The 22,503-nt window shown below is 33.2% G+C and overlaps 1 protein-coding gene and 1 long non-coding RNA gene across 4 annotated transcripts; one reads left to right on the top strand and one right to left on the bottom strand.

The window, feature by feature from the left end:
• Positions 1–1,389: 1,389 nt before the first annotated feature.
• Positions 1,390–2,258, bottom strand: LOC139858486 (uncharacterized). Of its 2 annotated transcripts, none has more exons than XR_011762964.1 (2): positions 2,155–2,258; positions 1,390–1,753 (listed from the first exon to the last, which is right to left on the bottom strand). It is a non-coding gene; the product is annotated as an uncharacterized lncRNA (long non-coding RNA). The 2 variants fall into 2 exon arrangements; XR_011762965.1 differs by lacking the exon at positions 2,155–2,258 and adding an exon at positions 2,055–2,076.
• A 4,486-nt stretch (positions 2,259–6,744) lies between these two features.
• On the top strand, positions 6,745–9,738 carry LOC139858670 (homeobox-leucine zipper protein ATHB-16). 2 transcript variants are annotated; one of them, XM_071847507.1, is made up of 3 exons: positions 6,745–7,201; positions 7,947–8,308; positions 9,069–9,738. In XM_071847507.1, exons 1-3 carry the CDS (start codon positions 7,141–7,143, stop codon positions 9,480–9,482), a joined length of 837 nt encoding a protein of 278 aa, XP_071703608.1. In that variant the 5' UTR covers positions 6,745–7,140; the 3' UTR covers positions 9,483–9,738. The 2 variants fall into 2 exon arrangements, with proteins under 2 accessions (XP_071703608.1, XP_071703607.1); XM_071847506.1 differs by having other exon boundaries at positions 6,746–7,201; positions 7,944–8,308.
• Positions 9,739–22,503: the final 12,765 nt, after the last annotated feature.

Below are 22,503 nucleotides of genomic sequence, written 5' to 3'. Positions count from 1 at the left end.
TAGGTTACACCTGCGAAGCACAATCAGGTGTGTGACGATAAGTTAGTATCTCAATTTGATTTATTAGTATTGTCGAGTGTGTTTTTTTTATTTCTATTTATTAGATGTAATTTTCTGAATTCAGGTATATCATTATTTCATTCGAATTTCACAGACAAACTATCTAGCAAAGATTTCAGCAGCAGCAGCTCGATGCCTATCTCAGGTAAACCAAGCAAGGAACAAGAAAAGACAACCAATGTGTTCATCTTGAGAGATCTTTCACCAAACTGAAGAAATGAACCCCCCAAAAAATGAAAGAATGATCACTAAAACAAGCAACAACCTAAAACAACCATGCGTATGATAAAATAACCTAACTAGCGCAACCATTTTGTCTGCATATTTAGTTAGTGTTGACTATATAACCGCTATATTAGTAAGTGTGTCTCTTTTGTATAATAAACAGTCGGATAAGTAAACTAAAAATGTATGTAATTAGTAGGAACCGTTGTGTTAGTAAGCGTATCTATTTGGGCCCGCACAACTTCATTAAAATGATAGCCAAAAACAATCAGAACTCGGCCACGGCTTCGCGCGGCCCGATACACTCTAGTTATTAAAAAAGTTGGTAAATAAAGTATATTCAAAGTTTTACAATCCATGTAACAATTTGTAATATACTTGTGCTACTACCAACATTCATTTATATGTACAATTAGTTTATTTTTACTCTTTTACTCATAAAACAACAACACTGACCCAAACTACCATAAGACAATAACTATTGCTTAAAAGAACCCATATAAGCAAATTATATTGCATGTTTCAACCAACAAATGCTACATAAGCATTGTCATCAAGTTATTTGAAAAGATCTTTCGAATACCAAACAAATATAATAGTTATAGTCAAGAACCAACTCAAATGATTAACCTCGCAGTTAGATACAAATAGCAGGATTAAGTCACTATTAAGTGACTGCCTAAGCAACTATACCATGGTGTTAGGTCAGATTGGTAGATGGGTTGTGAAAAATCATAACACCAACATTTATCATTGTAATACAAATGGTCATCAGCTATATTACAATGGGGGATGATTCTCACACACACTTTTTTGATCCTCACACACCTATTTTAACCTTTTACTCTTCTAATAATACTCAATTGGTGTGTGAGGATCAAAAAAGTGTGTGTGAGAATCATCCCCATATTACAATGGATCATACTATTACATTATATTAATTCTGAATTTGAACACATTGAGAGAGAGATTCTAATAACTTCAAGTAATAAGCATTTAAACACCAATAAGCACGACAACATACACTTGCTGCATCCAACCAATGGTATGTAGTAATTAGTTACACAGTTTTTAGAATTGCTACATGTAATAATAACACTGATGTATTCATAATTTAATATTATTATTGAGTCAACAATCTCATCAATAGTCTTTCTTAAATCCAAATTAAGGATTTCAACACGACAACATGAGCAATTTGGCTAGAAAAATATAGAGGCAATTTATAATTGATACCATGTTCTCTTTTTGTCTCAGATATTTCATCGAACACCGTTCATGCACTCAATAATCACCATTTAACCACTAACCTTTTGTACCAGTATATAATCCATGGAAGACGTCTTTTAACTTCTTAATGTTTTGAGATCAACAACAGGTGTAGCAACCACATCAGAAGCGACAGAAACCGCTCCCATTTTCTGCTTCTTCTTCATTGAAAACAACGAATGTATATATCAGCCGAAACCTGAAAATTTATCACCCGCTGTAAGAAATTTAAAGTGTTTAACATGTAGCAATTCATGAAATTTAGTATTACATAGAGATTTAATTAAAAAATGTAACAGATTAAACCTAAACACATGAAAATGGTTACTTTATTAAAATAAAAAGGAGATGAGATTGAAAACGTAAATAAAGAAGGTCATATGCAATCTTAAACAATAAAATCACAGAAAGCGGAGATTAGAAGTAATAACTGAGATTAGAAGTAATAATTGAGTAACAACACATAAACCCTAAATTATTTGGAGAAAAGAAACCTTAACCTGAAAGGAAGAAGAAGAAGAAGAAGAAGAAGAAGAAGAAGAAGAAGATGATGATGATGATTCGTTCGGAAATGTGTAAAACAGAGAAGGAAGCCCTAACCTGAAAGGAAGAAGAAGAAGAAGCTGTTGAGGAGTGCATCTTCAAAGGGGTGTCTTTTCGTAGGGGTTATTATTTTGAATTTAGAAAAAATGAGCTTATCTTCTTGACCCTTGAAACCAATATAATTGTAAAGATTATATGTTTAATTGTAAATTAAATAAATGATTAATGATGTCATTTAACTTGATTAAATTTTCTTCTTCCATTTTTTCATTTTTTAATTAAGAGAAAAGCCTATTTATGATGTCATTTTTTTTTAGAAATTTAATAAAACTTATAGATAAGACTGTATTAAGTTATAATGAGCATCTATATTTTAAATTTTAGAGGTGTATTGCTTAAAAAAAATAGTTGATGTATGTTTTTAATATGTTTTTAAGGAGATTTTCCTCGCTTAGTCAAAAATAATTCGTGCTTGGAGAATATGCTCGTTCATATGAGGGTTTTCTCGCTTACTCAAAAATAATTTGTATGTTTTATATCGACGTTCGACGTTGAATCTTAAAAATCGATATTAAAATTAAAATTGGAAAACCGATTCTAAACATATAAAATCATATAAAATCCGGAAACCGACCTTGAAAAACTAAACTAAAACAAAACGGATTTATTTTAAACCGTCTTTTAACAGGAACCGATTAAAACCAATAAATCTATAACCTATTATAATTCTTATGCATATGCCACGTGGCTCTCTACCCTACTACTTACTCTCTTTTACTCATAGCCTGCCATCTGTCTTTTTATAATTGGCCAATTCTTAAACAATTAAATCAAGAATTAATAAATCCACGACCAGTTACCACATTCATTATACAATTCCTCTCTCTTCAGATAAACACACTTCCTCTTTCTTCAAAATTGGGCAAACCTCATCTTCAAGGCGGTGATTATGGCCTCCAGTCGCCGTAATAGATGACGCGGACATCACTAAATAATCCGCCATATTTTCATACACATAACGGTATAAATTTCATATAACCTAGCGACTTCTTAAAATATAGCTGGAAATTTCTATGGTGAATAAGTCTGTTAGCGGACGGCGACGGTTCATACCGATCATCTGCCTTTTCAAAATACTATAAATTGCTTGAACTTGCTTGAATATTTCCTGGTCCTTTTATATGTTTATCGGAAGGTTGACGAACGATTCAATTGCTGAATTATAAATATATTATTTTTACAAATAATAACTGTATTATATTTATTCAACTTTGTTTAGGTGTATAAACCACCGTTACACAGTTTGTGTTTAACAAATCTATTTCAGTCTTTTCAACTTTGTATTCTTTTTGCAGGTAATCATTTACTCATATGCTGGTAAATACGTAGTTGTTTTCCAATATCTTCATATTCAATTCACCATGGTAGCCGGACTAGACTCTATTGTGTAGGTAATTGTTATATGAAATCAGTTCATAGTCTTATTCATTGTTAATGTTAGCCATTCATAAATTCATAATTGTGAGTTTTTTTATATGTATAATATATAAATTTTGAAGTTTAATCTTAAAACAGTGAAGAATGTTTTCCTTAAAATGTTAAATTGTTAAAAATGTGTTTTTTAAAATTTTAAAATTTATATTTTTGAGTAAAATTTAAAATAAAGATCCATATCATTGATATAACTGACAACAGTTTCGCTACAATTTTGGGATCACATTATCACTACCTAATAACTTGCGGATGTCACCAAAGTCGCTGATATTTTGGGATCACATAATCACTACCTAAAATAACTGACTGCAATTATCGAATTAGTTTCATTGATTTGGATACGAGATACCAACATATTTTGAGGGTTTTTTTGTAATTACTTAAGTTGTTATTTGACACTATATTACTTTCATTTTATTTATGTTCATGTTTGAAATTTTTAACTGAAGCTGCTGGTGAGAATATTTGTATCAACGGTATTATTGTTACTTTAAAAAGCTGAAGGTATATTGATTTTCCTATTGTTCTATTTTAATTTATTTATTTTTTTACCATGTGTGAATAATATATTGATAGTTATATTTTCATACGGTTTTGTCCATGTGTCATTTTACTATTATTAAACTGCTCCAGTAGGTGGATTTGTTTATGTATATGCTGAAGTTAAAGTAATGTAAAACTGCTCGATTTGTTTATATATACATATATAGAATGGTGTTAAATTACTGTATTAGGTGTTTATGTATATTTATTCAGTTCCATCATTTTATTTTAAATACTTGGCAAACGTTTAATGTTGGGTCGGTTTGGGTAATGGGTTAAAATGGGTTTGTGTAGAAATGGGCCATGAGTCAAACGGGTAAAATCTTTAAACGGGTCTAAATGGCTCAGGCTGGGTAACGGGTCGAAACAGGAGTAGCAGTAAAATGGGTCGAATGGATTAAAACGGGTCATGGGCCAAATAGGTCAAACGGATATGGTCGGGTTAGGACCCATTTTTTTCTTTTTTTTATAAATGAAATAGAAGTTTTACAATGAGGAGAAATGGACTGTCGTTTGATTTATATATTAGGTGTTTATGTATATTTATGCTGGTGTTATCTATCAGGTCATAATAGTTATTGTTTTATGGATATGGGTCGACTATGTCATTACTTGTGGGAAACGGGTCAAGATTGCCACTATTGCTGTCTACTGGGTCATAATTTCAGCCTTATTTCTAATTCGGGTCATTGCTGCTACTGATGTTTATTATTATTATTATAATTATTGTTGTTGTTGTTGTTGTTGTTGTTGTCGTCGTCTTCGTCGTCGTCGTCGCCGTGGTCGTCTTCTTCGTCTACAGAAAATTACTCTTCCGTTGTTGTTATTGTTATTTCTCTATTGCTGCTAATATGTTTCATCAAAGCGTGTCAAATTGCACAAATTAGTATTTCTTTCTTATTAAACGCTCAAATATGATCGGTAAGACTTATTTCTTTCTTATGATGATTATAAAAAGATATTAGTACGTCAGGTTGAATGAACGCTAATTGATGTAGGGTTTTCGATTGAAGTGAATGCCTTAATTTTCTTCAATATTATTCAGTTCCATCATTTTATTTTAAATTCCTGGCAAACGTTTAATGTTGGATCGGTTTGGGTAATGGATTAAAATGGGTTTGTGTAGAAATGGTCCATGAGTCAAACGGGTCAAATCTTTAAACGGGTCTAAATGGCTCAGGCTGGGTAACGGGTCGAAACAGGAGTAGCAGTCAAATGGGTCGAATGGATTAAAACGGGTCATGGGCCAAATAGGTCAAACGGTTATGGTCGGGTTATGACCCATTTTTTTTGCCTTTTTTATAAATGAAATAGAAGTTTTACAATGAGGAGAAATGGACTGTCGTTTGATTTTGAATTATTACAAGTTATGAAAAACTTCAATCACTGTTTAGATCTTTATATCTGTTTCTTTTTTAGAGAATAAATAAGACATACACATAAGTTATTATGCATTCAAACTTATGCATATGATTGAAAGTTAACTTTACTTTTACTTAAATTTACTAAACCATCACCGAATCCAATTTGATCCGGTTTAACCATGACATACTACAATTAATCAGAACTCGAAAGTAAAATTGATTGTTGCTCGTGGTTTAATGCATGTCAAGTTAATGTAATTCTACAACAGTATACATAAAGGACTAAACGGGTTAGTTTTTCTTCTGTAGCGTTTGTTTGTTTCTTTCGTTTTTATATCTTAAGACTTCATCGTTGTTTATTTTGTTCACGTTCAGGGAATATTGAACCAAATGAAGTTGAATTATTGACTCAACAGGTTGAGAATATATTTTTGCTTGGGATTGTGGAGCCATTGTTGCATTGAAAATGTTGTTGCATTGAAAGTGTATTACATCATAGCTTTTATAATTGGCCAATTCTTAAACAAGGAGAATGAAGTGTCAAAGACTACTAAAAACGTAGTGTACAAGGAAGTTCTACAACACCTATAGCAACATGTTCGTACAATCATGTTATTTTATTTATATTGCAGTTATCTATATAAATTTATAACATTCATGAAAGCGTTACCAAACATGTACTTATAGTTATTTTTATGTTATTCGTATCAAGTCAGCTTTCGTTGCTCATATTTCGGATATCAGAAGAATCTGCTATTTATTGAGGTTGTCAAAGTAAAGAAAACATCTTTTCATAAACTCTGGGTTAATATGAACAATTTTCAATGTTAAATTTTGAAGTCAATTACAAACTTTTACATGCATTTTATCGTTTCATTTTATTGTTCAACATGTACATTGACAATCCTTCACTTAGTATAACGTCTACATGTTTTTGATCTTTTTTTTTTATCATTAACAATGTAAATGTAACATGCGTCCATTAACATACTGTTAGTTGGCAAGGTAGATAAAACATGTGTACTTAATATATGGTTCCTTAATATATAACACATACATTATCTATAAATTTTAAAGAATTACTATACAAATTTTTTTAGCCACCGTTCTCTAATCAATGGTATAAATAGAATACAATGAATATAGATAGATATAAAGTAGACCTAACCCCAGTAAGATTTTAACCACACCACTGGCCATAGTTCGAGTTTATTTAAAGAAAGGGAGTGTGAAACCCAGCTGGGCTAGAAACCAGTTTTCTCATCTGCCCATACCCATCAATCCATTTCTTTCTTTATCTCTCTCATGTTTTCTTTTACAGATCAACTGTTCATGGACCACAGTTCTCTTCTTCCTTGATCTTCACAACTAATTTCTTCATCTTAAAAAAGTCCATTTTTTTCACTTCTTAATATTACTTTAAAATCTCAAAACCTCAATTACTAGCTATAAATATAACAAAAATGGAGAAGAATAAACATGGATGGAAAAACAAAAAGAGTTCCGTCACTCACTGAGATCATCCAAACCTCCAGCACCATATTCAGCCATCTTTAGTCAAACTTTAAAGATTTGTGTGGTCACTGTGTATCTTCATCTTCTACTTTTGTAATAAAATATATTTCTACCATATTTTACTACCATGAAAAGACATGGAAGCTCAGATTCCTTGGTTGGTTTACTACCCATGTGCCAAACACTAGGTAATACTCTGTAATTGGACTCATAGTATGTATATAAAATATAATAAAATATACTCTGTAATATAATAATATAATATAATCTGAGAGAGATGATATCTGAGCTTCCATGGATTACCACACATCGAAGCTTAAATGCATGTATGACTGTAACAAACTCGACATGGGACAAGATTCACAATTTTTCAGTCTTCGTCCCAATTAATTAAATCCGGACAATATATAAATATATAAAAAAAGTTTAAGAAATACTACTACTACATACCAAAATTTTGGTTCAATTTTAACTTTTTAACTGTTTCTTGTATAACTTTTACTTTAAATACTTTTGTTTAATGTTTAATTTATAATATTTAAATATTTAATTAACACACATTTCAAATCAAATTTATTGGTATAACTTTAATTAAATATTATATAACACAAATAAAAATATATATAATTAAAATTAAAAAAGAACTTTGAAAAAAAAAAACTCTTATTTTAGAAAGGAGTGAATTATTTTATTTACTTTATAGATTTACCCATATTTTATTTTTAGAAGATCCCTTGTTATCATCCAAAAAGAAATATTTAAGAAATTAAATTGTGAGAGGAGGATATGTGCAGCTTAAAGTATACAGTTTATAATTATGTATTGTCACTATATGATAATTTTGTGTACTGTGTTAGTACTACAGATCATTTTTATTAAAAAAAAATTAAAAGGGTAAAATTAAAAAAAAAAATGTTTATGAATATGCAGAAGAGAGCAGCAGTCCGGGTGCAGGATATGCGCGTGAGTTTCAGTCGATTTTAATGGACGGTTTAGATGACGATGGTGGTGGTGATCAGATAACGGAAAAGAAACGGCGATTAAGTGTGGAACAAGTGAAAGCGTTAGAGAAAAACTTTGAGATGGAGAATAAATTGGAGCCTGATAGGAAAGTGAAGTTGGCTCGTGAACTTGGGCTGCAACCGAGACAGGTGGCTGTTTGGTTCCAAAATCGTAGAGCACGTTGGAAGACTAAACAACTTGAAAGAGATTATGGTGTGCTTAAGACAAGTTTTGATTCGCTTAAACATAATTATGAGTCGCTTAAACACGAAAACGAATCTCTACTCAAACAAGTATGTATCCACTCAAATATCATATTTAGTACTTATTTATCTAAATTACTGTATTACGTTTATTAAGTTTAACAATAGTAGGCTCCACACACAAAATCACTCAAAACGCCCCAATTGCTTTCATACCACCAATAGCGCCCCTAAAAAAAGGAAAAAAAATAAAAACCCGCCACATAGTGGGCGTTATAGACCTTATTTTTACAGATCTAGGAAAAACGTCACCGGTGAGTAGGCGTGTTTGAACTTTTAGGCGATGTTTCAAATTTCTGTTTTGAAAATGCGTTTTCAATACTTATAATCAGATAATCTGTAGGAAAACGTTTTATACATTAGTAGTGTTTGAATTTGATTATGTTACTTGATAACGTGATAATCTAATAATCATTTTTGTAAGTGTTTGATAAATTAGATTATTTGATAAATTAACAAACAATAGGAAGAATCGGGCGATTATTTTAAAGCTGAATTTGCCACACTATATTAATTATTATTTAATTATTGACAATTTGAAAACGTAACAATCAAATTATCATCTTATAATCACCAAGTCAAACACCTCCTTAATGTTAAAAAATTGAAGGGTGTGTTGTACTAAAAAGTTTAGGAGTGTTTAGACTAAATTTTATAGTTGAAGACCAAAATTAAGGGTGTAATTGTGTGTCCACACTTGTTATAGGATTAGGATATGTGTATAATTTGAGTCTTTTAAATGTTCTATTTTAAATAAACAGTATAAACACTAAGTTGTCTGTACGAGCAGATTCGGGGACTTAAGTCGAAATTGTATGGTGAAGACGAAGAAAGCAACGTTCCAATTAAGGAAGAAACCGACGATAAGCCAAAATCACCAGAAACGTACGAAAACATGGATGCTACGGCATATTTTCCTGATTTTAAAGATGGGTCCTCAGATAGTGATTCTAGTGCAATCTTGAACGAAGACAACAATAGCTCGAACATTGTAGCTACGGCAGATGTGGTGAATTGTGACCGATTAACGGAATCAAAAGCAATAATGTGTGATGCCCAAAAAGCTTATCAGCCTCAGTTTGTGAAAATTGAAGAACACAATTTCTTCAGTGGGGATGAGTCTTGCAACTTCTTTTCCGACGAGCAAGCTCCTACGTTGCAATGGTATTGTCAAGATCAATGGAACTTAACGAAGGAAACTTAATGATCGTTAATTTAATCTTCTTCGATTACCACCGGTGGAAACAATTTTAGAATAAGTTTTAAAAATGTAGATTAAAAAACAAGAATGAAATTGGTGGAATGAGGGAGGTATTTTATAGGAGATCATCGATTTAGTTAATGTTAGTAACTTTTGTGATGAACAAGCTGCCAACTTTGAAGGGATGGAAGATCATGTAATGCTAGCAAATAATCAAGTCATCAATGGTAGTAAGTTTAAATCTAGATGAATTTAATAATTTGGATATGGATTACTTAATTTAACTAAAACTCATGACTACCATTTAAGTTAATTACAACAATACCCAATTTTACGAATGTAGGGTATAGGGAGGTGGTGTGTAGACAATCATTCCTCGTACCCTAGATTAGAAGAAAGTCACTAGTCCACTCGCGGGTATAGAACCCGCGACTAGATAAGATCGTCACTCCCTCTACTCGAGAGCCAAGAGATTGCTTCCAAAAGGACCTCCGGTCAGGAATGCTCATTGAAAATGAAATAGTGCGGGCATACGTACTTGAAGAGTTATGTGCGTCTAGAAAAATGCAATCATACAAAGTAGCCATAAAAGAAGATACATAAAGCAGTGATGCAGGAAAGTAAGAAAGATGACATGGATAAAATAATGCGCAGAGATATGTACATGGATTTTATTTCTTGAAATTTTGTTGTGTTTTTTACATGGATTTTGCAAGTCGTCTTGTCTATTTATAAGCTTACAATGTAGGTGATCAAATGGTTCTAGCACATTCTGATATTTTTAATAGCACTTCTACTACCTTCTAGTTAATCTCTACTAAAATATCTACTACTAGTAAGTATTAGTTAATTCTAGATTAATCTAGAAAAACATTAATATTTCAATATATATATATATATATATATATATATATATATATATATATATATATATATATATATCCCTACACACATAAGCTTGTATAAATACTTATACCTAAACATGTATACCTATAGATACTTATATATGTATATATACATAGGTAAAAATACAGACACGTAGATACACTTAGATACATGTACCCTAGATACATACATATACAGATACAAACATATACACTGCTACCCATATATAACCTAAAATAAACATACACATAGATACGACTATCAGTTAGACACACTAATGCAGATCTGGTTCGCTAAGACCACCGCTTTGATACCACATGTAAAGACCCGTCATAATCCATAAGAACGAATACAATAACATATGATTACATTGCGAGATACTTGACCTCTATATGATACATTTTACAAACATTGCATTCGTTTTTAAAAGACAAACTTTCATTACAGCGAAAGTTGACGGCATGCATACCATTTCATAATATATCCTACTATAATTGACTTAATAATAATCTTGATGAACTCAACGACTCGAATGCAACGTCTTTTGAAGTATGTCATGAATGACTCCAAGTAATATCTCTAAAATGAGCAAATGCACAGCGGAAGATTTCTTTCATACCTGAGAATAAACATGCTTAAAAGTGTCAACCAAAAGGTTGGTGAGTTCATTAGTTTATCATAATCAATCATTTTCATAATTTTAATAGACCATAAGATTTTCATTTCCATTTCTCATAAACATAATCTCATATCAGGCATTTCGCACGGCATAGAGAAAAATCATTCATATGGTGAACGATTGATAACCGAACTAACAGGATGCATATAGAATATCCCCATCATTCTGGGACTCTCATCGGACATGATAATCGAAGTATTAAAGCATTCGTAACCCGAATGGAACATATCAAGGTCCATAGATCTATCTTTAGGATTCGCGTCAATTAGGGGTCATTTCCCTAATTCTTAGGCTACCAAGCTAAAAAGGGGCATATTCGATTTCGATAATCCAACCATAGAATGTAATTTTTGAATACTTGTGTCTATTTCGTCAAACATTTATAAAAGTTGCGCATGTATTCTCAGTCCCAAAAACATATATTGCAAAATCATTTAAAAAGGGAGTAATGAAACTCACAATACTGTATTTTTGTAGTAAAAATACATATGACGATATTGAACAATGCAGGGTTGGCCTCGGATTCACGAACCTATATCAAGTATATATATATATATATATATATATATATATATATATATATATATATATATATATATATATATATATATATATATATATATATATATATATATATATATTAACACATATAATTAACACGTAATAATAATCAAACTAGTTTATGTATATTGCTTATCATATCGAGATCATAATAAGATTAAGTTTAAATTTGGTCGGAAATTTCCGGGTCGTCACACGAACAGTCTAGAGTAAAAAAACTCTAAACTCTAAACCCTAAGCCCTAAACCTTAAACTCTAAATCGGGCTAAATCTTGAAAAAAACTTCACATATGATGGAAAAAAATCACTCGAAAAATAACATTCAGGAATAACATTACGCATGATGCATGTTATCAGTTTTTTCTTCGAGCATTTTCCCGTCAAAATAATAACATTTATCACAAAGTGTCTTTCTAAATATTCATATTTTAGCGTGCTCTTAATGTTGGAAAAAGAAAATTTCGAAAAAATAAAATATATATATATATATATATATATATATATATATATATATATATATATATATATATATATATATATATATATATATATATATATATATATATATATATATATTACCCATCTACCCAAAAGTTATTAAAATATAAGAAGAGGATTTATAAGTTTCAATTTTCAATTGCTATTATAAAATGGTAAACTGCCTTTTTTTTCAAAATTTAGTAGTAACTAGTTTTTTTGGACCGCGCTTCGCCGCGGGAGAAGAAAAATATAAGGGAAAGCTTAAAAAAAAAAAAGCTACAGTGCTACCGTACTTGGTCGGGCCGGGTTGGGGGTCAACCCGAATGTAATTCGGTTTCTACAGTGATAAGTGGGGTGTTGGGCCAATGGGTTTGTGACATGAAGTACCACAATTGGAATATACAAGTGGTTAGCGCGCTCCGCTGCGCGATCACATTTTGTTTTTTATATAGCATACCATTGTCATATTCATATACTTACATACACTGTTTCGAATCGCTAGTGTAGATAAAGTTGTTGTTCCACTATACTAACTTTTGAAAAACCTAATCTACAACTCCCAGAAGTGTCGATCTGCATCAAAGTTATCAACATACATCAAGCGAAGCATTAAATCGACTATCCTTCAGTGCAACGTATATAGTTTGCAGTCATTGAACAAATTGTTAAGATAAGGTGAAACTCCCAAGACTATTAATCTGGAGCCTGAAAATAAATGTAAAAATAAACCTTGAAGAATAATCTATTGAAATGGATAGCTAATTTAACCTATCCATTTGAATATTGAGTTACACAATTAAATATATATGAGAGTGATACATTACAATAGATAAAACATATGCTATTTAAGTAGAACATCAATAAAATTGAGCAAACTAACAGATGGAAATTAGCAGCTGAAAATTGTCGGTATTTGGAACGGTACCTGCTTTAACCAGTCCAAAAGGCTTTTCTTGTTTTGGAATTGCAATGCTTTGATGTGTTGCCTAACATTCAGTTGATTTATGCAACAGATCATTGCGATCAACCAACATCATTTTTTGTCCATTCCGCTGAGCTAATTTATCTCAAGAACTATAAGATAATATGTAGCATAAAGTTGTGATTTTGTAGTAATACATGTCGAATAAAAGGTGAATAAAATGATTCATATACTAACAGAAAAAACTTCTCTTGGCCCATTGATGCATCATTAAGCTTCTAATTGCTCTTAAATATAAAGAAATTTTTGGAATTCAAAAAACATTATACTTGCCTAAAGATCAAACCAAAACTTTAATAGTGTTAGTAAAACTTCAAGGAATGCACACACAAAAGCACCAATATTCATAATAACTTATTAAATATTACATCTTATAATATTACTTTTTCAAAACTGAACTTCGCAGGTGACAAAAATATTTGATTTTGAGTTCAAATTATTCGTGACTATTAACGCATATTACCATTTCGAAGTTGTATACGTAATTTATTATGTAACCATTTTGCTTGTTAGCGACAAATGTAGGATCCTAGATCTCATGAATACCAATGAATGTGAAGAATAGTCATTAAGATTGAGAGAGAAAGTCAATCAGTCAAGATTGACTTTCCACGGCTCTCTTGAAAATCTCTACATAACAGTGGCTAAACTTAGTGTTTCTAGGGAGCCTTGGATCCTTTATATAGCCCTCGTATAAAGGATCCTCCATAAGGATAGGGAAACACATTTTACTCTTTCTCGGGGTTCTAACATGTAACACCCCGTCAAAAATCCCTTTAACGGAATGTTAACGCTGGTCCCAGTGCTTGGCTTGACTTCTACGTAACAGCAATATTCTACAGCGGAAGCAATTAATACCTGAGAATAACAACACGCAAAAACAGGTCAACAATAATGTTGGTGAATCTACAGGTTTAAAGTAATATAACAGTATCTGAAAAACAGTTATCAGAAAAATAGTTTAGTTTTCTTGACCACGAGATTCTATCATTTGCATAAATCGAGCACCTGAATACTAGCAATGACCCGAGTATAGAAGCCACTATACCCGCCTTACCTCGTAAAATGTTATACACTTGTTCAAATGTATTTAATGTTCAAAGTAAATGCACCACAGTTTTTATAGCGGGTGAGGTTGTCAACCTAACGGATCCGTCTATCTAAATTGTGCTTACACCGATGGTATTAAAAGTATTCAAGTTAGAGGCTTTTTGAACAAACTCATTATGCATATGTGTAGTACTCATGTCAATACTAAGTATTTGAAAATGTAAATATAACAGCGTGTATTCTCATCCCTGAAAACATGTAAAAAGCGGGACTGTAGACTCACCTTTGAATAAAGCTCGGATTGAAAAGTGAACAATTAACTTGTACGGTTTATAGCCGAGTAATGCAACCTAAGTATACGTATTTAGGTTGGTCAATATATGTATCTTAAATAAGTGTGGTTTCATAGTGTACGTTGTCTTATTGCTCGACTCGACGCGTTTCAAAGTAAAAGTCAACTATATCATGCAAGTCAAACAAAGTCAACCGAAGTCAAACCGAAAGTCAAACTTGATCAAAGTAGTCAACTAAAGTCAACATCAGTAGGTTCATGTCAAATATTGGTCAACATGTCATACCTAGGTCAAACAATACGTTTTAGGTCATGAATGATCATTTTCACAATTTCAGTTTATCGTCATGCACAAAGTTTATGAACACGTAGCATACTTAGCACATTATCTCATAGTACAAAATTCAAGTAATTATGAAAAACTCCGGATCATAAATATACTTAAAATCGATTCCAAAAAGTCCAGCCAGGGACTCATACGACAATTAAAAGTCAGGAATCAGAAGGGATACATTTAGGGTTTGCCAAGTCAGTTTCTGACCGCGCACTGATTTCATTTTGGCTATAACCGGAGTTTGGAACATGCAATTGATACAAGACCAGTGGCCATAGTTCAAAGACAAATTAAAGTAACACATATAAAAAATCTAGCAACTTTTGTTTAGCCAATTTGTACAGTTTATTCGTGCAAGTTGAACATTCAGTTTTCAGCTCAAATCCGAATTCACATAAAGTATGGCTCTATTGTGCCCAATGCATAAGGTTTCAGAGATTGAAATAAACCAACAATAAGTCACATATCATGTTAAGTTTCATTTTCCAGAAGCACACATGCTCATGCAATTCACACAATCCACAGAGTACAAAACCGTGAGCAATTTACAGATTCGATTCTCATTTAGTTAGTCACATTCGCACGCGATTATCCGAAGATCTAGATACAATTAGCCTATGATATCCACATGAAAGATGAAGTACTTTTTGTCTACTTTTCAGATATGCAAATCTTTAATCACAGAAGTCAGCACATTTTATCATACAAGGTTATTTTCATGCAAGTGCTGTATAAAACTACTTTTACATTAATTCAAGCATATCTCGGGTTATACATAAGCAAACGACATGATATCCTAGTCTAAATTGAGTGTTTTTAAATTATATTTCCAGTGGTATAAGTATCACATGCCAATTCGTTGTCTATCAATACCAGATTTCTGATCAAGCAACAAAAACACAACGATAATTCAAATCGACATAACTTAATCATACGGAAACGAAATCAAGCGAATCCAAAGCCTAAACTCAATAGTTTTTCGCAAGGAATCTGATTATAACATAATAATTAACATTTGAAAAACCAAAAATTACTGATCATGTACTAAACAATTCGGTTTTAACCCTAAACAATCAATACGAACAAATTAACGATTAAACAAGCATACAAACACGATGAATCGAGCAATTGACAGACATAACTATGAAACCTTATGAAATCAGAATTTTTAGAGATTAGGGTTCATGTGTTTATACCTTTGATCAATAAATTGTTAACACCAACGCGTAGAGAACGATGTGAATTGCACTTTTCGTGTTCAAGGTATAATCTAAAAATCAATTTTGAGTGGTGTTGTGTGTGTGATGGTGGTCGTCGATCATGATGGGAGGGAGAGGGAGAAACGGCTGCAATTTTTAGGGAGGAGGTTTATGTGAGTGTTAGGTTTAGGTTTAGTCTTACATAGTTAGGGCCTAACACTAATTAGCATGGATTATACACAAGTGGCCCAATTTAGAAAATAAAAAGGGGGAGGAAAAGGGGTGTTCAGCTGATGGGGCCCACTATGGGTATCCCCGGGCTCGTGTTTTGCAAAAGCGCGTATTCGTGGTCCGTTTTAAGTGTCGTTTAGTCGTACCAAAGGCCCGGAACGCTAAATCGATCGTTAAACGCAACCAATCGTTTAATTTATTAAAAACCCAATAAATTAAATATTTTAAAAAGTTAATTATTAATAAAATTAATTATTAAAATAAACCCGAGCGTTTCGTTGCTCAAAAAGCTATTATCAAAATCGTATCGTTTTTATCGTATTTCATTATCCGAAATATTTATTTGAATTAATATCAACCCATATTAATTATTGTAACCCTCCGAAGATCAAGTACGCATTTATTACCCATAAACACATAAAAGTTAAGTAATCGCCGTTATATAAACTAACGGAAGGTTAACGGAAATAACGGAATAATCAGGGTTGTTACATTACCCACCTGTTATTGAAAATTTCGTCCCAAAATTTTAGTGATTGTCCGCTGAAGTAGTTTTCTCGGGAAACAATTGCGGATACTTCAGCCTCATCTGGTCTTCATGCTCCCACGTGAACTCTGGTCCTCTTCTCGCGTTCCACCGAACTTTAACGATAGGAATTCTGCTTTGCTTCAACTGTTTGACCTCACGGCCCAAGATTTAAACATGTTCCTCAATGAAATGAAGTTTGTCGTCGATACGTAGTTCCTCTAAAGGAATAATCAAATTATCATCGGCTAGGCACTTCTTTAGATTGGATACATGAAAAACGTCATGAATACCGCTGAGTGCTTGTGGCAATTCCAATCTATAAGCTACCGGTCCAACTCTTTCAGTTATCTCAAATGGTCCAACATATCTAGGACTCAGTTTACCTCGTTTCCCAAATCGTACAACACCCTTCCAAGGTGATACCTTAAGTATAACCTTATCACCAACTTGGAACTCTATGTCCTTCCGTCTAACATTGACGTAACTTTTTGACGACTTTGAGCCGCTCTCAGTCGTTCCTGAATCTGTAGAATTTTCTCAGTTGTCTCCTGAATAATCTCAGGACCTGTCAACTGACTATCTCCCAATTCGCTCCAACAAACGGGAGATCTACACTTCCTTCCATACAACGCTTCGAAAGGTGCAGCTTTAATGCTCGCATGGTAGCTGTTATTGTATGAGAACTCATCCAGTGGTAAATACTTATCCCATCCGTTTCCGAAATCAATGACACACACTCTCAACATGTCCTCAAAAGTCTGAATAGTTCGTTCGCTCTGGCCATCCGTCTGGGGGTGATATGCTGTACTCATATCTAAACGAGTCCCCATTGCTTTCTGTAATGATTGCCAAAACCTGGAAGTAAATTTGCTGTCGCGATCGGATATAATGGATATAGGCACTCCACGCCTAGAGACGACTTCTTTAATGTAGATCTGAGCCAACTTCTCCATTTTATCAGTTTTCCTTATTGGTAAGAAGTGTGCGGACTTAGTGAGATGATCCACGATAACCCAAATAGTATCGTAACCTCCCGCCGTTCTTGGCAGTTTCGTGATGAAGTCCATGGAAATACCTTCCCACTTTCACTGGGGAATCTCTGGTTGAGTTAATAATCCTGATGGCTTCTGATGTTCAGCCTTGACTTTAGCGCAAGTCAAGCATTTCCCGACATAGGTAGCAATTTCAGCTTTCAAATTTGGCCATCAATAAAACGCCTTCAAATCGTGGTACATTTTATCTGATCCCGGATGAATTGAGTATCTCGACTTGTGTGCTTCCTCCAACACTAGCTCTCTCAATCCACCAAACTTTGGTACCCAAATTCGGTTAGCAAAGTACCGTGTTCCGTCCTCTTTGATGTCAAATTTCTTATCCATTCCTCTAAGAAATTCAACATCGACATTTTCTTGTTTCTTGGCTTCTTGTTGTGCTTCGTGGATTTGTGATGTGAGATTCGTACGGACAACTATGTTAAGAGCTTTAATCCTAAGAGGTTTCTCTCTCTCCTTTCTGCTTAAGGCATCCGCCACAACATTCGCCTTGCCCGGATGGTATTGAAGTTCGCAGTTATAATCGTTAAGTAGTTCCATCCAATGTCGTTGTCTCATGTTGAGCTGTTTCTGATCGAATATGTGCTGTAAACTCTTATGGTCAGTGAAGATAGTGAACTTGGTTCCAAACAAGTAGTGTCTCCACATTTCAAGTGCAAAGACAACAGCTCCTAACTCAAGATCGTGCGTAGTGTAGTTCTGCTCGTGAATCTTTAACTGACGCGATCCATAAGCAATAACCTTGTTTCGTTGTATAAGCACGCAACCCATACCTTGACGTGAGGCATCACAATAAACAACAAAATCTTCACTTCCCTTGGGTAGAGACAATACTGGTGCAGTTGTTAACTTATCCTTCAACAACTGAAATGCAGTCTCTTGCGATTCTGACCACTCAAACTTCTTGCCCTTATGAGTCAATGCGGTTAATGGTCGGACAATTTTAGAGAATCCTTCAATGAATCTCCTGTAGTAACCAGCTAGACCCAAAAATTGCCTAATCTGCGTTGGCGTCTTTGGAGTTTCTCAATTCTTAACCGACTCAATATTTGCTGGATCGACCTGTATTCCATTGGCCCCTACAACATGGCCAAGAAATTGTACTTCCGGTAACCAAAAGTCACACTTAGAGAACTTTGCATACAACTGCTCTTCTCTAAGCATAGTCAATATCGAACGTAGATGCTGCTCGTGCTCTTCTCTGTTCTTGGAGTACACCAATATATCAACAATAAACACAATGATGAATTTATCTAGGTATGGCTTACACACACGGTTCATGAGGTCCATGAACACTACTAGTGCGTTCGTCAAACCAAACGACATCACTGTAAACTCATAATGTCCATAACGTGTTCTAAACGCTGTCTTCGGGACATCAGCTTCTTTGACTCTCAATTGATGATACCCGGATCTCAAATCAATCTCCGAATAACAATTGGATCCCTGAAGTTGATCAAATAAGTCATCCATTGATGTGTGCAGCGGGGTGTACGAAATAGTATTAATTTTTACTACAAAATGCGACGAAATATTACACAAGTTTTATTTATTTATTTATCGAGTGGATATACCTAAACCTTGCTACAACACTTATAGGCAGTGTACCTAATCGTAGAGTAGTGTAGTTTTTAGTAAGTCCGGTTCGTTCCACAGGGAGCTGGTGAAGTTAACGCTATATTATTAAGTTTATTTGTAAAAATATATATATAAATAAGTAGTAGTATTATTATAAAATGGGGGGTTTTACCATTTAATGACCGGTTTGTCGATTTTAAGCGTAAAAATAAATGACAAAAATTAAAGTGCGTAAAATAAATTGCGATAAATAAAATGACAGAAAATAAAATGACAGAAAATAAAAGTGCGATGAAAAATACAATAAAACAATTATGCTTATTTAAACTTCCGTAATCATGATGTTTAACGTTTTGATTTTAATTAATTGTTACTCGGGTTAATTGTCCTTTGTCATGGTTTATTTGATACCTATCTGGTTTTTGTCCATAATAGTCCATCGGTCATAAATATAAAGTGCGAGTGTCCTCGTCAAATTACCCTTATACCCGAAGTCAAATATTCCAACTAATTAAGGATTTAAACTGTGACGCAGTTATCACTTCTGTCAACAATTACACCAGTTATCACTGTATGTAATCTACCCCTGTTTTGATTAGATATGAATATTAATTTACCCACTTGATCAGTTTGAATAATCAATTACCCAACCCGAATAATTAATTAAATGATTATAATAGATTCCATATGAACGTCACTAAATAGGACAACCATAATCATTATTAATTATTAGGATAATTAATTTGAAGATAGGTTCGACAGACTCCAATGAGTTGTCACTCAATTAGACAATACCCCCCATCTATTAATAGTCAATAGTCCAATTTCCACAAGTGTCGGTCTTTTGCCCAAACCTTAATTATGGTACAAAATCCAATAACCCCGTCTTAATATTTAGTCAAACATCACGATTACTTCGGCTTAAATAAGCATAATAATAACTTAGTTACGAGACATTAATTTAAAAAGGAAGAACATAACTTACAGTGATTATTAATCGCGTAGCGTTACACGGACAGAGTTCCTACTTTAAAACCCGTAAAACATTTCTTACAATAACCCAATTATTATTAATCTTAAATTAAACTTAATATTATAAATATAAATATAAATTACATAAGAAAGAAAGAAGATTGGAAAAAGGTGTATCTAAATCATCGATTTAGATGGCCTTTTATAGGCAAATGATAAATTGAAATTTTCACTTATGACCCCTGAACTATGCTCAATTAACAATTTTTTATTATTTAATATTATTCTTATTATGAATTATTTAAATATTATATTATATTCTTGTGCATAGTTGACTTGTACTTTCAGCTCCGTTGCGTCGAGCGTTGAAAGTTGGTTCATGCCTCGGTTCCGGATTTTCGAACGCTCTTTCGTACTATTTTATATCGTGTACTTTGTGTTTTGCGTCTTGTACTCTTGTCATTTTTAGACGTTTCTCATCAATAAATTGAACCACTTTAATTGTATCTTGTACTTTTTAGCTTTACGGACCTTTGTGTCTTCAATTCGTCGAATCTGCCTTTTGTCTTCGCACTTATTTAATATAAACGAATATTACTTGAAAATAGAACAATTGCAACTAAAATCTTGTCTTTCTTGAGGGATAATGCTATGAAATATATGTTCCTTTTTAGCCTTATCAATATCCCCACACTTGAGCGTTGCTTGTCCTCAAGCAATACAGTCTTGAAATAAGATAATACAAATCACACGAATCACTTCTTTATTCTTCACACTTTGTACATCAGTGATTTTGATAGAGCGGTATAAACAATGATAGTAACGATAGAACCATGGTTAAAGGTGGGTGTGTCATCCACAGTTGCCTTGGGTTTAGGTCAACGACACTTGCAATCAAATAGCCGATTTATTTTCGGTTTCCAAAGCAAAGTGCACATTTGAAAGGCGGTTTACAGTCCCACATGACTATAAAAATGTAGATCCTTTAGGAAATTGGATCTTTATGAAAACATTTGATCTTTTGAAAATTCAATCTAGATTTTACCCTAGATAAGTTTTCTGATTTGACCCACCATTCGTTGTTGCAAAATATATTTGTGGATCAATATTTTGGCTAAAAACTTTTAGGTTCGTGTAATCCACTGCTATCCCTGTATCGGAAAGCACACATCCAATTTACTTGTTCCGTATATTACCTTTCGGTAAACTACCGTCCGGTTGTAAAGGAAAGCGATGAACAAGAAACTGTTAAGGCAATGTCCCATGACATGCAGATGATTATGGTCTTTTGACGTGTCGGATGCTAGTACTATCCTTGGTAGGAGCAATAGTAAAGATCATCCTATGATTTTTCGGTCTGGCACAAGGTCCTGTCTCCGACCATGCTATGCAACCACCGTTCTTACGGTTGACACCCGATTTGGTTCAGGTGACCTAATGAATTCCAGGTGAATTCCTAGGATTTTACGTTCAATGGTGATGAACGCATTGAAAATGGGTTTTCAGAAAACAAATCGGTTTGTATTTTTGATCAAAATATTTTCTCGTTCAAGCTCGAGTTTAGATATCATTGAATTCCATGAGTTTGAATTCTCAATCTTTAAGGTCAATATCAAGGATTGAGTAATATCAGGCTTAAATGCTGATTTTTAATCTTTAAGGAGATTATCCTTTCTGGGGATCTGATTCATTAGTCTTATCAAGCTAATTTTCACGGTGCCTCCCCATTGTACGAGATAAATCCTTCTCATGGTTAGGATAAATCTGACCACCTGGCGACCCTGTTTGATGCTGAGGTCCGTGGATTTCCAGCCGATTTTAGAGATGACTTTTCTAGATTTTTCGTCAACCTACAGCTGGTCTGGACGACAACTTCTTGACCTAAATCAAGAAGCGCGTGTCTTTTTCGGAAGACTTTACTTCCTTTTAATGATGGAATTGATTCATCGTGTAGATCCATCCCTTCTTTCAAAAGTATTACAATAAATCGGGTAAAACAGTTAATTTAGTCCAAAACAAAAGCACCTGCAATAAACTTTACACAAACATGTGATAGATAGTTTTTAATTGAATAACTTGGTATATTCTCCCCACACTTAGTTTCTTTCTTTGCCTTTTTATTCTCCTTTATTCCATTTTAAATGAATTCAAGCGTTTTGGGTTGTTTCTCAATTTATGTCCTTTTTGAGGTAACAATAAT

This window comes from Rutidosis leptorrhynchoides, chromosome 7, assembly GCF_046630445.1.
Source record: "Rutidosis leptorrhynchoides isolate AG116_Rl617_1_P2 chromosome 7, CSIRO_AGI_Rlap_v1, whole genome shotgun sequence".
NCBI classification, from domain to species: domain Eukaryota; kingdom Viridiplantae; phylum Streptophyta; class Magnoliopsida; order Asterales; family Asteraceae; genus Rutidosis; species Rutidosis leptorrhynchoides.
Note: the sequence above shows the minus strand (reverse complement) of the source record. Positions and strands in the feature narration are given on the sequence as shown.

What these genes read in the sequence shown, in the direction of transcription:
- LOC139858670 (XM_071847506.1), top strand. Translation starts at nt 7,141, where the DNA reads ATGAAAAGACATGGAAGCTCAGATTCCTTGGTTGGTTTACTACCCATG. An exon ending in ACCCATGTGCCAAACACTAG is followed by an intron (nt 7,202 to 7,943) that starts GTAATACTCTGT and finishes ATGAATATGCAG; the next exon opens with AAGAGAGCAGCAGTCCGGGT. An exon ending in ACGAATCTCTACTCAAACAA is followed by an intron (nt 8,309 to 9,068) that starts GTATGTATCCAC and finishes CTGTACGAGCAG; the next exon opens with ATTCGGGGACTTAAGTCGAA.